This window comes from Melospiza melodia, chromosome 24 (genome assembly GCF_035770615.1).
Source record: "Melospiza melodia melodia isolate bMelMel2 chromosome 24, bMelMel2.pri, whole genome shotgun sequence".
Classification (NCBI taxonomy): Eukaryota; Metazoa; Chordata; class Aves; order Passeriformes; family Passerellidae; genus Melospiza; species Melospiza melodia.
Window position 1 is genome coordinate 9,350,422 of NC_086217.1, and position 14,774 is coordinate 9,365,195.

The following is a 14,774-nucleotide window of genomic DNA, read 5'->3' on the forward strand; positions in this document are numbered from 1 at the left end:
TACCTGACATATTCCTTTTTGTTCTCCTCAGTCACAGGGATGCTTTTGCCGTTGGGTTTCAGCTCGTGCTGGATGATTTCCCCGTAGGCGTTGTGCTCCACACAGAACGTGTGGTCCAGGACCCCGGTGATGTCGTTCTCACTGGTGCAAAGAAAGCAGCAAATGACTGAGGGAAAACAAATTCTGCAAATATATTACAGCCATGTTCTACCTGACAGAAGCACAATTTCGTTTTTCAATGGCATTTCGAAGCCCTGCCTGGATGTAGAAGGTGAACATACAGTTTTACTATGTTGCATTTTAAAATCTTTATCAAAGTTTCCATGTTATATTTTAATAATCTGTTACTGTTAATAATAGGTAAAATTAATAAATTAATATTAACTCCACACACCTCCCCCCTAAAATTTGAGGAGCTTGAGCATTTTTAGCCTTAAAGAAGCTGAATTGTGTGAGAGATAGTTCTTAAATCTGCCTGAGAAGGAGATCAAAATACACCTCATTTCCAGGATTTAGGACCATTATCACATAACAGAGCCAGCATTCTAACATCCTGAGGTACCCTACAGAGTACATACAGTATCCAGACTAAGCTGTTATGGAGATCAGGGTCCACCAGTTCCATGTCATCCAAAGTAATTGGCTTCCCAAGCAGCTGCTTGTAGAAAGGCAACGTGAAGCCGCCGTCAATGTAGTGCCCGTGGAACACAGCCATCCCCATGATCCTGCCCACAAAGTGGAAATAGGACAAGTGTTCCTGGAACAGAGCAGAGACAAGGCCATGCTGCTGAGTGACACCCCCACTGCTGAGCATGAGAGAAAATTTCAACACCCAGAAAAGAAGAAAACCCCAAGCCCAAACCCTGTGCAGAGGTTTTGTTTTGTTTCATGGCACACTGAGTATTTCACTTCCAGTCCAGGAGCCTTACAAGTAACAATCAAACTGAATTTCTCCCAAAGGAATCATAAATTGACATCTGACAGAAAATTAAGAACACATTTGCGAAGTCTGATCAGTGCTAAAAGGAAACCATCATGTAATTGTACAAATTCAGTGTCCAGCAGTAGCAATTGTAAGAATTTGGCTCGTGAGTGTTGAGCCCTGCCCAGGTGTGTGTTTGGTTTCTCAGAAATGCCAGATTGACAGCACTGGCACCAGCCCTACCGGGTTGACGGCGGAGTCGGGGTTGATCTGCAGCGTGTAAATGTCATCCCGGGAGTACTGGAAGAGCCCATAGTATGGATTCAGCATCTCATGGGACAGCAGGTACAGCCACTCCCTGGAAAACAAAACCTTTTATTGGAACTCCAGAGACAAATGCATTGTGACACTGAGAATCATTCCAAAAGTCTGATTTTTAAAATCTTACTATTAAACATAAATGTGAAGGAAGTTATCTCTGAACATGCTGAGATATGGCTGAAATCAGAATTATTTTTACTAGCTCAGTAACCACACAACACCTGACAGCTGTCCAAGATTTTCCTTCAGGTTACTCATCTCCAAGAGAGTTTCTGACTGTGATTCTCCTATATCCATTACACACTAAGACAAGACATTATGTATTCACTTGAATAGAGGGATGTTGGAATCAAAGCTCTTGATATAAATCATCTTTAAGGTAATGGATATATTTAGTTCAAGTTTTAATTATGTGTTCACAAATCAGTAAATAATGGTCTGACAATTGGGCATGTCATTTTTTTATAAGAGAAAAGTAACCTCAGACTATTGACAGACTGAAGTTGCCCACCAACTGCTGGTGGCAACATTTTGCTTCAAACAGCAGTGACAGTTTGCAATTAAGCATATTTTTTGGTTAAAATTGTGCATAAAGACAAGTATTTAGTGGTATATATTCTCAGATACCCAAACTTCACTAACCAAAGAAAAATATTTAAATTTCTATAGATACCAAAACCTCTCACATATGACAGATATTTGACATGATGAGTAATTTGCATTTTATTTTCAAGAAATTAGTTCTTTTTTTTGAAGCATTTTTTCTTTTACAATGCTACCTAGAGCCATATGTTCTTCTGACATTTAATCTGTTACTGAAATAAAAACAAATGAGAATAATACAAAAGAAGCTGGGCTGGTTGAGGATTCAAAGCACAGGGGAAGGACAGAGGAGCCACTGTTTACCTGGCCACACCTCCATAATCAAGGCCCTCCTCCCCACGGAATTTTATCATCAATCGTTTCCACAGGTCTTTTGGCCTCATCTTCATGACTTGCCTGTAGGATTCCTGTAAACACACAACACTTCCCTTTATTAACTGCTGTTTACACAGTAAAAGCTGCTGCTGGGTATTGGAAGTGAAGGGAGTTTCAGACTCGAGTCCAAAGGGAACACTCTTAAAGGGGACATTATTTTCCTGATCTTCATCAGTTTCTCAAATCACAGATTGTTTCTTCATTTTCTCCAAATGTGACAACACTTGTCAAATAAACTGATGAGAAGCTGAGAAGAACCACCTCCCATTAAATTTCCAGGGGTGAGCAGTGATCAGAACATTGTCCCTCATTCTCCCATTACTGATACAATTTTTTTATAAGTTAACTCCTTTTGTTTTCCATAAGGGCTCCTAGTTTTTGCAGCCTGAAAAGCCAAGAGTGGAGTTTGTACTCTGGGTAAAACACATGTGCCAGCCTCCAAGAAGCACCTGAAGAATGGAATCAGCAATGCCATCCCAGTAAAACCACAGGATTATTCCTCTGTCAGTAAGTGTTCACCAAAAAAACACAGAAAACAAGTTGAAAGGGAGAACAAATGCAAAGGAATTCGAGAAAAAAAGAAAAGTCTGGTTCCTATTTATGTCCAGTACCAGCCCCAAGCTCTGCCTCTACAGGATAGAGGAGGCAGGTGGGTGTGTGGGGACCCAACACACTGGACTGAACAAGAACATCATAATTCTGTAGCCTTCCCTCCCTTCTTTCAGTTGCTTACAAAGTGATCTGACTCTCCACAGGGAAGACCAACACAAATCTTTCTTGGCTGGGAAAAACTGTGACAACACAGTGGGGAGATCAAGTTTGTGGGTGGGGTAAAACTGCAACAGGGATGGGTGGGATGGGTGAAAGTCCTCAAAAGGACAAACTGTTCTCCAGAAGAGGCCAATGAATTATAAATGTGTTTAGTCAAGTCAACAGAATGATTCTGCTGAATCACATACCAAAACAGAATGCAGAGACACCATTGTGGGCATCTCTGGCCATTCAGAAGCCCAGACAGTTGTAAAACTGGTCTGATTGTGGAGAGAGAATTCAGATCAATGATAAGAAATCCAAACTCTGAAGAGGAATCCTTTTCAGTAGTAGTTTTACTTAAGATACAGTGTATCAAAGATCACTAATAATAGAGCTGAATTTTTAACATCCCCTCTGAAACACTCATCAGCTTCTCAAATACATGGAAGGAGGGAGACAGGACTGTAAGACACATGAAGTGCTCAGACTCCTTCCCCAGTCCCTGACAAGGGCTGCACATCTCCAGCCACAGAGGAAGTTTTCCTTGATTTAGGTAGAGACATCTATGTCAATTACATGTCAGTGCTGGCATCCCCCTGGAACGGCTCCTCCTCACCACGGTACAATCCCAGTTTTAACTGCAGCCCCCGAGGTTCCACCTAAGTGAACAACTCCTTTACACAGCTACAAACAACCCCCTTGTTATAAAACGGGTCAAAATCTCGAGTTACCTCAAAAATCTCCTCCCTGGAGACCTCGATCCGACAGTGGCCAGCCTGGGGCTGCTGCTGGGACAGCTCCTGCCTCAGGATCTTCAGCTTCTGCACCAGGTCCCGCTTGTAGCGCGGCACCGTCAGGCACTCGGCCTCGTCCGGCAGCTGGCACAGGGACACCACCTGCTGCTGCTGCTGCTGCTGCTGGTCCTTCAGCTGGTTCTGCCGGCTGCAACACACACAGCAGCCTCAGACACCCTTCATCCAGCCCCTGCTCCCTCCTGAAACCTGCAGGCATTCTACCTAAACTGCTTCCAATTTATTGTGATTATTACTGCGATTATGCTGAAAACGTCTGGGGCCAGTAAAGAATAAATTCAGAGCGATTTTATCCTGACTAAATACATATGGCTCTGTCTTTCTTGGCAACTATCAGGTGTTTTTAGGACTTGTTATTTCTATTAGTGCTACTCTACAAAGTATGCAAAAGGTTACAGCACATACAATAAGGTATTATCCATACAATTTTACTACTGAGCTGCTGACACTGAATTTCTCAGAGACCGTTTCCATATTTCCTTTGCGTGTTTTCCCTTCCTCCATTTTAAAATTCAGGGATCTGCCAAACACTCTGCCTCTAATCTCCAGTCAATACCATAGTCTGTTTTAAATGGCTTGTCTGGAAAAGAGCAAGCTTACAAAAAGATGTTTGTACTGGCAGCTTGGCAAGGACCTTGTCCCTTGTACCTGGCCTAGTCTGGACCACAGGAATGTGGGAGTTCACATGGAACTAATTGGCACAGATAAACAAGGATTTTTACTAGCAATTCAAAGAGATTTGGTAAATCTGACTTCTTACTAGGAAAAGTAAATGGATCATGTTGCAGAGATGTTCTCTCTGGGTCGTTTCTTGTACACAGTGAGTGGATATTTTTATAGCTTTTTAGTATGGCATTCCCAAGCAACACAGGATAAAAACTGTATTTTTAAAGCCTAAGAATATCATCTCTCTGTGGAGCACATGAGAATACCCTACATTTACTGGATAAATAAGAAACATTACAATTTAGAATGTTTTCCAGTGGAAGGCTAGTTCTTTTTTTTTTAAATAGATGGAACCAAACACAGTTTTAATGTATTTTATAATTTCATTTCAGAAATTAAATTTTAAATTTCTAAATTATAATAAATTTATTATAATTTAATAATTTTAATGTATTTTAGAATTTCAATGAAATTTACATGTCAATGTCTGTTTTGAGACAAGGCCTAGTAGAAAACTCTCCTGGCCAACCAAAATTCACCTCCAGAGTTTTCCACAGGGACACCCAGAAAAATACAAATCATTGTAATAATTTAGACACACACTGGCTCTGGTTCTGTGGCTCCAAGTCATTTGTGCCATGTGCATGGCAATTTTCACTTGTGATTAGTTTTAAATATGGATCTCATTTAAACTGTATTTACTTGATACACAAATTAAGACTAAATTCTTATTCTATAGTCTGGAATTTCTAATTCCATAAGGAGGATTAAGTGAAAATATTCCTTGTATAGGACTACCAGAGAAGGCCATATTTATATATTAAAGTGAGCACCCCTCCATACCACATTTAAGGGTAAAAAGTTCCCCAAAGCACAAAGTTAGACAGGGTCATTCTTAAAGGAAATGTAATGTCTGAAAAAAGCATGATTTTAGCATCAAATAAATCATTACTTTTCACCACACAGTGCTTCCCAAAATAAGGAAGTACTAGGAGGAGAAAAATAAAAAGCCATCTTCCAGATTTGACTAAAAATGATCAGTGCACTATTAGCTAAAGAACCTGCAGTGTTTGAGGTCATTAAATCTCATTTCTCAGTTTGTTTTCACAGCTGAGTGACCGTGCTTGATTCCATACAGTGCTTTAAGGATACAACTAAATACTTTTCAGGTGCTATTACTTATCAAAATTATCACAAAGTCTTGGCCAATCTCTTAGAACAGAACTGGGTAACAAGTCTGATTATTTTCATAACTTACAATGTCATAACTGGAAGAACAAATGGCTTTACTCAGATCAATAGAAAAAGTATCACTGAGAGTGAATTCTTTCTCATTTGAACCTATAACTCTATCACACCTATCCCACATGAAGTCTAAACTTATTTCTCAGATAATGTACAAAACGACAGGCCTAAGGCAAACTACTTTTGTTTGTTTGTTTGTTTTTTAAAGAACAAATACGGAGGTGGGCTCAAGGCAGGGGAAACTTTCACACATCCTGTTTGGTGTAATAACAGAATAAACACCAAAAACGATTTATCAGGCAGCAGACTTTGCTGATGACACTGTTGGGTGAGTTTCTGAAATCCTTTCCTAATGAAAGACAGATGGACAAATGAGGAACTTCAGCACACTGCAGGAGAACTCTTAGCTCAAATAAATGCTAAATGGTTCTGTGATTCTGGAAATTAAAAGTTAAATTGGATTTTCCAGCTAACAAAGGTAGCTCGGTTATCTGTCCTCCACAATCCAGAACTGGCTACTGTGCCCCTTCTGCCATTTCAAAACAAACCCACCTGAGGAGGCCAGCTTGTCAAATACACCCAGTTCACTGAGCTTTCTACAGCTTCAGGATTGCACTGCTGTAGCTATGAGGGTCTGAAGTTTTTCTTGAAGTAAAATAACTGAATCTGAATTGATTTTAGGAACTTTTCTGTGTTTCAAACATGAACATGCTCCTTCACTGCTGATATTTTTCCAGATCATTTTATTTTCAAACTACCAATTTCAATTCAGCTAAAATGAGTAGTGATTTGTTTTAAACTAAAATAAAAAACAACACTCGAAGTTTCTGGATGATGGCAGCTTACTGAAGTCCTGTAACATACACATATAAAACCGATGATTTCTCTAACATATTTTCTGTATTTAGGCTCCTCTCCCTCTTGGGGTGTGATTTCAAGTGTATATTGGGTAGAGGCTAGACAGCTTTTGTGTAATGCATAAAAGACATGCTGTCTCCTGGATATGACTTTCCATTCCTCAGCTTTGTCTTTTCGTGCTTGTTCCCATTATTCTTTCCTTCAGCTTGTCTTCCCAATGATTCACTTCCTCTCAGGACTATTCCTCCTACTGACTCCTCACCCAGGGCTGCCTGGCTTTCAATCCAACCAACTCTTTATTGTTTCTTCCACTTAACACCTACTCAATACTTTACAGGTGTTTCCCAAGAGTATTAAAAGGTATTAGCAGGAGAAACAATAGAACCAAACTCCCAAGTACCTCTGCCGTCTGAGAGAAAAAAAAAGGAGAGAAAAAAAGAAATATTTGTTTGCTTTTTGGTTTCCATTTTTAGTAGAAAATCCCCAGTGTGTAATGAGTGCCTAGGGGATAAAACACGAGCCAGAATTATTTTAAGTTTCCCCTTCTCTTTTTAAAACTGTGAGATGAAATTATGATATCAAAACACGAAGGCAGAAAAAATGCGGTTCCTATTTTATCCTTTTTGTAAAACAACGGAGTTAAATTATTGGGGCCTTGTTTTGAGAACATATCAACTAGTGCTACTCTAAAACTGAAGGCAGGAGCCGAGTTATTTCTCTTTTACTCCAGGAGAATAGCTGGGCACTTGTGCACCCCTTCCTAACTCATCAGTATTTGACACCACTGGCTCACACACAACTTACTTTAAAACAAGTCCTTCATAGCTGAAAATAGAACGAAGTATAACGAAAACAAAGTGTCTCTCTTGCTGTTAGGAAAAAAAAAAATCTATGGGCCAGCAGACAGCATTTGCTTCCCTCCCCCTGTGCATCACAACAGCCACATTCCTGCCTAAACGCTCCTGCAGGCTTTTTTCAAGCTCATCTTTGCCGTGAAACAGGGTAAATTGGTGATGTGTCAAAGAATTACTCCTTAAAGGCTCCGGGAATGGCAGAGCACATCCCGACCCACAGCAGGCTCCAGACTCACTTCAGGACCAAGTGCAGGTTTGCAGAGAGCCGCGGGTCCGTGAACTGCGTCGTTCTGTTGTTATGGTCAACAAAATAAACCCTGCCCGTCGCTGTATTTCGGATCTCCCATCCAGGAGGCAGTGGACCAAGCTCTTCACAATTGATGTTGCTAAGATCCCTGTGAAAACAAATATAAAATGAAAAATACCTCAGCAATTGGCCTCCGAGCCAAACAAGCGTAAATGTAACAGAACAATTCCATGAAGTCTGAGAAAATGTATTGTCTCAGAAACCTGATCTGTTCAGCTGGAATCTCTGCTCCCAAGGTACGAGCCCACCACAGCAAAAACACACACCCCAGAACACATGCCGTGGGGAAAAAGTTCTTATCAAATAGCCCTCATTCTGCAAACTAACTTCAGCTGTTAAATTAATAAAGGCTTCAAACAAAAATAAAGACCATTGCCATATTTGTCAAAATGGAATTGCAGTTCTGCACCAATTCTGACAGAAAACATTTTTTAAAACAACATTAGTCACGTAAGGAGCTGTGAATCACACTTTAGAAACTCATACAAAACAAAACTGTATTTCTGAAGAGTTAGACTTTCCATGAAGAATTACACATGGGATGTGCATGGCACTGGCTGCTTTGCCCCAGAACCCCAGGAGCCTGTGGGAAGCAAACAGCTCTCTCTCTAACTATCTCAAATCAAGTAGATGAACAATGACTCAGCTCTGCCCTGAGCAATGCAGAGGTGGCTCAATAGGTCTCAAGAAAAATTCTGCTGAAATTAGGAAGATATAAATTCATTCCAGAGCCTCACTGAAAACAAATACTGGTCTCCAAAAATACACACTGATTATTCATGGATGCAATTCACACCTCAGACCCCACACACTGTCCAGTGCAGCTCTTCCCAAAGGTGTTCAGCTCTCCCAAAATCATGGGAGCTGAGGGAGGAAAGAGCCAAGGGACAGAATGCCTTAAAAGGTGCAGTCTGCAGGGATTCCAGAGACTCGAGGAGCGACTGATGGAAACATGGAAACAAGCTGTGGGATGGAACTGCTGCTGCTATTCCCCACAAACACACTGCTGCTGCACTGCAGGGATTACTTGTGCTGGATACATGGCTGAGGCTATTAGCCTCAAAAATACAATATTCCTCAGAAATGACATAAATTCTATCCTCATGCAAACAATTCTTGTTCTCAGAGACACTCCTGCTGTTTGTGCTGCCACACCTCAGGGCAGTGCTGAGTTAGACTGCACGCAGAACTATCACACCCCAAACTTAAGGATTAGATCTTCATATTATTTTTTTTTAGAGCCTGTTTTTGCATAATACACAAGTCACTGACTTCCCACTAGCTGCAGCCTCAACTCTGCAGGCAGTGCATCAAACCTGCATCAAAGCAAGGTACAACCTTCCAACAGAAAAACAGTGACAAATCTCCATTTCAAACCTGCCAATTTCAAACCACACAAATCTCACACCACCATTCCTGACTTTAGGAGGCAAGTGTTTACAAGAGGATTTATTACCATTTACAACAGGATTTCTTGGTTATTCAAAGAACAATCAGAAGCTATCAATAATTTCCACTATCATCCTTTCCTTTAAAACACATCAGCAATAATCATATGTACTTTCATGAACAGTATGTACATGTATATTGTGTAAATAAGGATATGGAATTTAAAATACTTAGGATTTGTTGTTTTCCAAGTGTTAAGATAATTGCAACAGGAAAAGCAGTTTGACTGTTTCAATTCAACCCACTTTTCACCAAAGTACCTTGATGGAACTTCTTTTGGAAGTGTTCAGATTCTACTGTTTGTTTCATTATTTTGCAGAGTACTAAAATCTGGACTTGGCTCTAATTCATATGCAAAATCTAGAATCAGTGAACTGTTCCTGTTTCCAAAACACTATTGTAATTTATTTCCCAGTTTTCCATTTTTTCATTACAATACCAACTTGAAGAAGACAGACTAATTCATTTTGATGAATGACATGTTAAAATAATATATTAGGGGCCAAGAATCAGAAATATTAGCCAGGGGCCAAGAATCAGAAATAGTAGCCAGAGAAAACTTTGAGGAGAGCACTGCTTAAGTGATTTTGATTTGAAATATTAAGGGTACTTCCATAATTTCTTACCTAGGTACTCTTGGATCGTGCCACGTGCTGACACCAGTTTGAGTATGCAGAAAATAGACCTGACCTTGCTGAGTTGTCCTTTGCTCTGTGAAATCAAGACAAATTAATAAATACAAGAACAAAAAATGCAGCATGGAGACTCACAAAGACCAATTTCCTTCAACCAAGGAATGCAAATACCTCCCACATGAGAAGACACAACCCATTTTCCCTGTTTCTTGAGCGCCCCATGAGTGACCCCGTGTGATTTCCATACCGTATCCCTCAGGCAGGTCGGGAGGGGTGTGCAGGTGTGTCCTGCTCATGTAGTTCCTGTGCCTCTGCGAGCGCACCCTCCTCTCGGCCAGCCGCGGATCCGCCGCCTGCCCGCAGGACGCGCCGTTGGTGCCGCCGATGGGAGTGTTCTCATCCACCAGGCAGCTCAGGGGCCTGCCCGGGCTCGAGTACTCCGATGCTGGCCTGGGGACAGAGGGGAAAACTCAGTGTGGTGCCATGAGGGTCACACAGCACACCTGGGGGGGAGCAGCTGCACCCCGGGCCCAGCAGGACACCTCAACCGGAGCAGGTCCCTGCTCACCAGAGGAACCAGGCCTGTGCTCACCGGGCTCGAGTACTCTGATGCTGGCCTGGGGACAGAGGGACAACCTCAGTGTGGTGGCCATGAGGGTCACCTGTGGGGGGAGCAGCTGCACCCTGAACTCTGGGGACACCCCAGTGACCTGCCCAGCAGGACACCTCAACTGGAGCAGGCCCGTGCTCACCAGAGGAACCAGGCCCGTGCTCACCGGGCTTGAGTACTCCGATGCTGGCCTGGGGACAGCGGGGAAACTCAGTGTGGTGGCCATGAGGGTCACACAGCACACCTGTGGGGGAGCAGCAGGACACCTCAACTGGAGCAGGAAGCTCCTGGTCCGCGCTCACCAGAGGAACCAGGAACCTCCTCACCTCCTGTCACCACATTGCTCTTCACAGAGAAAAGCAAGGCACAATTCTTCCCAAGAATATTTCTGGGTTTCGCGTTCTCAGAGAAAGAAAAAACAATTCTTATCTCATTTACTGCTTCTGTGTTGTTCTCAAGTGGAATGCATCATGGAAGATTGTTTACCTGAAGGGAATTGATAATTGGATTCTGGTGTGAGTGTTTTGATTCACTGGCCAATTGAATCCAGGTGTGTGTGTGGGGACTGTGGGATGACAGTCACGAGATGTGCAGTTTGAGTGCTTGGCAGACTCAGTTTAGATGTAATATAGTGTAATACAGTATAGAATAATATAATAAAGTAATTAATTGGCCTTCTGATAAGATGGATAAGTAGTAATTAGCCTTCTGATAAGATGGAGTCCTCCTCATCATTTCTCCCTGCCACTGGGGCTGTCTTGCTCTGATAACCTCCAAACTTTCTCACCTTGCCTTCATGTGGTTGAGGAAGTGATCAGGCCTTGTTATTCCTTCTAACTTTTATGGAATGTTATTAGGCCAGGATGGTGAAAAAGGGCTAAGCAAGAATAAAAGCAGTTGCTCACAAGAGCAGTGTGATTTTGTATCTCAATGCTGCTTTCAAAAGGATTTTAAATGGGTTAAAGGGGGATTTACAAGGTCACAAGAAATCCCCAATACAAATGATACATTTTGCATTTGTTTTTCTACTGTGTCTAGAGTTTAGAATGGGTATTTCAATATACCAGAATATACAATATACCAGAAATAGGAAAACTGTTCAGTCCTTTCAATCCAAAACTGCAAACATGTATCAGAGCTGACAGTGTTAACAGTCCAGATTATTTAAAATCAAATATATCCATGCAGAGACCAGAATGATATTGAGAATGGAAGAGAACATCTGCAGGCACAGACAATCTACAGAGGATTCTGATAAAAATGCAATGACACTGCCTGCAGCACAGGCAACAGCAAAAGTGGCTTGAGGAACAGTTTCACAACACACATTTACAGTGATCAGAAAAAGTGATCACAATGATTTCCAAACACACTCTGCAGCCATCAGCTGTAACTGTTCTGGGTTACATGGTCACAGAGCAAGGTCTGACAGCTACTCATGGTCTCACTTCTTCCCCCCTTTAAGATATCTGCAAAATGTAATCTCTGTATTTATAGAGCTCTACCACAGCATCTCTGCAAGAAAGCAAAGGTATTACAACTAGGGCAGGGATAAAAGCAGTCAGAATGATCTTCTGAGTTAAACATTAGGCAGATTGAAGGAGAAGGATGCTGAAGAAGGAAAGCATTCAGCTTGTGCAGAGTGACTGAGCAGAGGAATGAGCAACCCAATCCCCCTGTGAGAGCCCCTTGGAACTGCTCAATAACCAAACTCATCCTCCCACAGCGTCCCAGGAACTCCTCACCGTGTGGGTCGCTCCCACTGCGTTGTCCTTGTGATGTGGTTTAGATACTGGATCCTTCCAGAAGCAGTCCTGCGCTCCTCCCACCTGCAGGGCACACAAAGGCACTGAGGGGCATTTCCAGGAAACCAGGGCACAGAATGTTTCCAACAGAAATGCCCAGCTCAGGCAGACTTACACTGCTATGAATCACGTTAGCTGAGTGAGGTGACAGGAAACAACTGAAAGTTCAACTCTGAAATGGTTGAACATATTCTTCCCTTGGAACCAGGCACATCATTAACAGTATCACACCTTCATATTCAATAATGACTTGAATTCTAATTAAATCCAAATAGCCACATAAAGGAAGTTCTTGGAAACATGTTTAATAATGCATTTAACTTCTTTTGACCACTGACTCCAAAAAATGCTTTCGTAGCATCTTCATGCACTGCTTGCCTTCATTAAAAAGTCAGCTTCAAATAATGTGACTTTTGAATTATCACTAAATTTGCACACTGAAATACACGAGGCTGTACAGCAAACTTTGAAGTTACACAATTAAGTGAGCAATATTTATGCAAGGAACATTCTGAAGTGAAAATTTAGAAGCATTTTCAGAAATGTTTTTGACTTATCTTGACTCCAAATTAACAAAAGAATGCTGTTACAGACCAGGATGATGATTTGCATTTCAAAATTCATCCTCTGAAAACTCATTTTCTCCTGTCTTTACCTGCCAAGAATCACATTCAGAAAGTCTGTGTTTGCTCTGAAGAAGTTGCTGACAGCACTAGAACCTAAACCAGAGCATTTTCCTGTGTTTGCAAAACTCTTCTAGGTGATAATGATGTCATTGACTCTCACAGGGACAAACAAGAATCCTAAACCCTACTTTTGGAAGGTAAATACAGCAAGAACTTGGGCTGCATTACCTTTCCCAGTCATGTTTTCTTCCCTAAGAGGGGCATAAAGAAGTTATCCATGTTTATCACAGTGGATCTACACCTCTGCGTGGTGCTGCAGAAGGGCAGCCAGGCAGTGTGGTCACTTCCTTGCTACAAAACTACTGCATGCATAAGGCACTTTGCTGGCTGTGATTTAATCTGAAATATGTGTTTTCTTGGACAAGTTACTTTTCAAAGCATTTCTTTACATATGTCACCTCCTCTTTTCCAAGTGGAGATAAGACAACAGCCAAACTATCAACTGCTCTGTGCACCCCAGCTGGCTCAGCTCCTGCTCTGAATGCAGAGCTGCAGAACTCTGAGTGCAAGATTTAAAATACTTTATTTGCAAACTGTCTCACTATCACAGAAGTCTGTTGCATGAGCTGGATTTGTGTTTACATCACAGGGATGTCAGCTTACCCATCAGGTAAATCGTTATCGAACAAGCGACTGCAGTCCACAACTTGTCCTCCTGTGCCTATTCGGTCTCTGGACTGAAGACTGACTATTAGGATAATAAAGAGTTATTAAAGATGTGGCATCTGAATGCAAATTGTGGTTACATCTGAAAGAGAATTGGTACAACTTGGAGGACTAAGCTGAGACAGATTCAGGATATTTTTTTCCTTCTCACAAATCAAAGATGTTTGCAAAGGAACTTGGTTTTCATACATGGAATTCTCTACATCTTACTTCCAAAAAAGTTAGCTTAAGGAATATGAGTGCATGTTAAGGCAGAAAAGGAAGTGAACTGTGAAACTGCAATTAATTTTGTGTGTTGAGATGGACTGTGGCACTCAACTGGTGGCAGTGGGTGCCACCTCACACATGGCTGGGACAGGCCAACAGCAGAACCCTGAACAGGAAGAGCTAAAATAAGGAATTCCTCCCTGGCTTTGACTCCTTCCCGCATATTATGTGCACCCATGGGTTCCAACACACACACAGACACACAAACACAAAACCAGGCAAAATGTAACTGCTAGAAGCACTTTTAGATTTGGTTTATTGGCTACTTTCTAACACCAGTAGTAAGAAGTCAAATGCAACTCACAGAAAAGCAGCCTGAAAAGCCCTTGCCTGCCCTCACCAAAACTGCTTCAACTTTTAATTTTTTTTTACACGATTCACTATAATGGGTATTTATGCCTGAAGCTTTTGTACCGCAATTATGAAAACAAAGATTTTTTTAGGCTGCTTTTGTTCCCAATATCACAGTTTGAAAGTGTCCAATCTGATAATTTATGACACTTGTGTTCCTGTGGGGTTGGGGTGTTTTTTGATGTTTTGTTATGCCTTTAACAATAAAACAATTGCTTAAAAAGCTAAATACGTGCTGTGGCCCACATTTCATGAGGTGGCATTAACATACCTCTGGACAACTGTCTTCAAGTCCTATTTATAAGCAGTGAAATGATTTTAACCTGGATGCAACCAAACTTTTGTAAAGATCAGAAAGTTTGAAAAGCTGGAGCAGAACTGACAGATTTTGCCTGAGACCCCAAATTTTCAACAACAACATGTTTTGAAGCTTAGAACTCAACAGACCAACCCAGGGAGCTCTGGAGTACCTGCTGCATTCCTAACCACATTAACCCCTCATGGTCCATGAACTCTAACATTACAGAACAACTTTAGAGGGAAAGACACCTTTAAATTCAACCAAATCAGGATCTCACATGATGTATTT

At 41.5% G+C, this 14,774-nt stretch overlaps 1 protein-coding gene across 1 annotated transcript in view; it reads right to left on the bottom strand.

Annotated features, from left to right (window-relative positions):
* Positions 1 to 14,774, bottom strand: part of SMURF2 (SMAD specific E3 ubiquitin protein ligase 2) — a 60,530-nt gene that overhangs the window by 7,011 nt on the left and 38,745 nt on the right. The window contains exons 6-15 of the mRNA XM_063175947.1: positions 13,505 to 13,589; positions 12,156 to 12,239; positions 10,048 to 10,250; positions 9,792 to 9,876; positions 7,646 to 7,804; positions 3,706 to 3,916; positions 2,150 to 2,253; positions 1,166 to 1,280; positions 579 to 757; positions 4 to 141 (exon numbers count right to left, since the gene is read on the bottom strand). Coding sequence (XP_063032017.1) covers positions 4 to 141; positions 579 to 757; positions 1,166 to 1,280; positions 2,150 to 2,253; positions 3,706 to 3,916; positions 7,646 to 7,804; positions 9,792 to 9,876; positions 10,048 to 10,250; positions 12,156 to 12,239; positions 13,505 to 13,589 — 1,363 coding nt within the window. The remainder of the gene's footprint in view (positions 1 to 3; positions 142 to 578; positions 758 to 1,165; positions 1,281 to 2,149; positions 2,254 to 3,705; positions 3,917 to 7,645; positions 7,805 to 9,791; positions 9,877 to 10,047; positions 10,251 to 12,155; positions 12,240 to 13,504; positions 13,590 to 14,774) is intronic.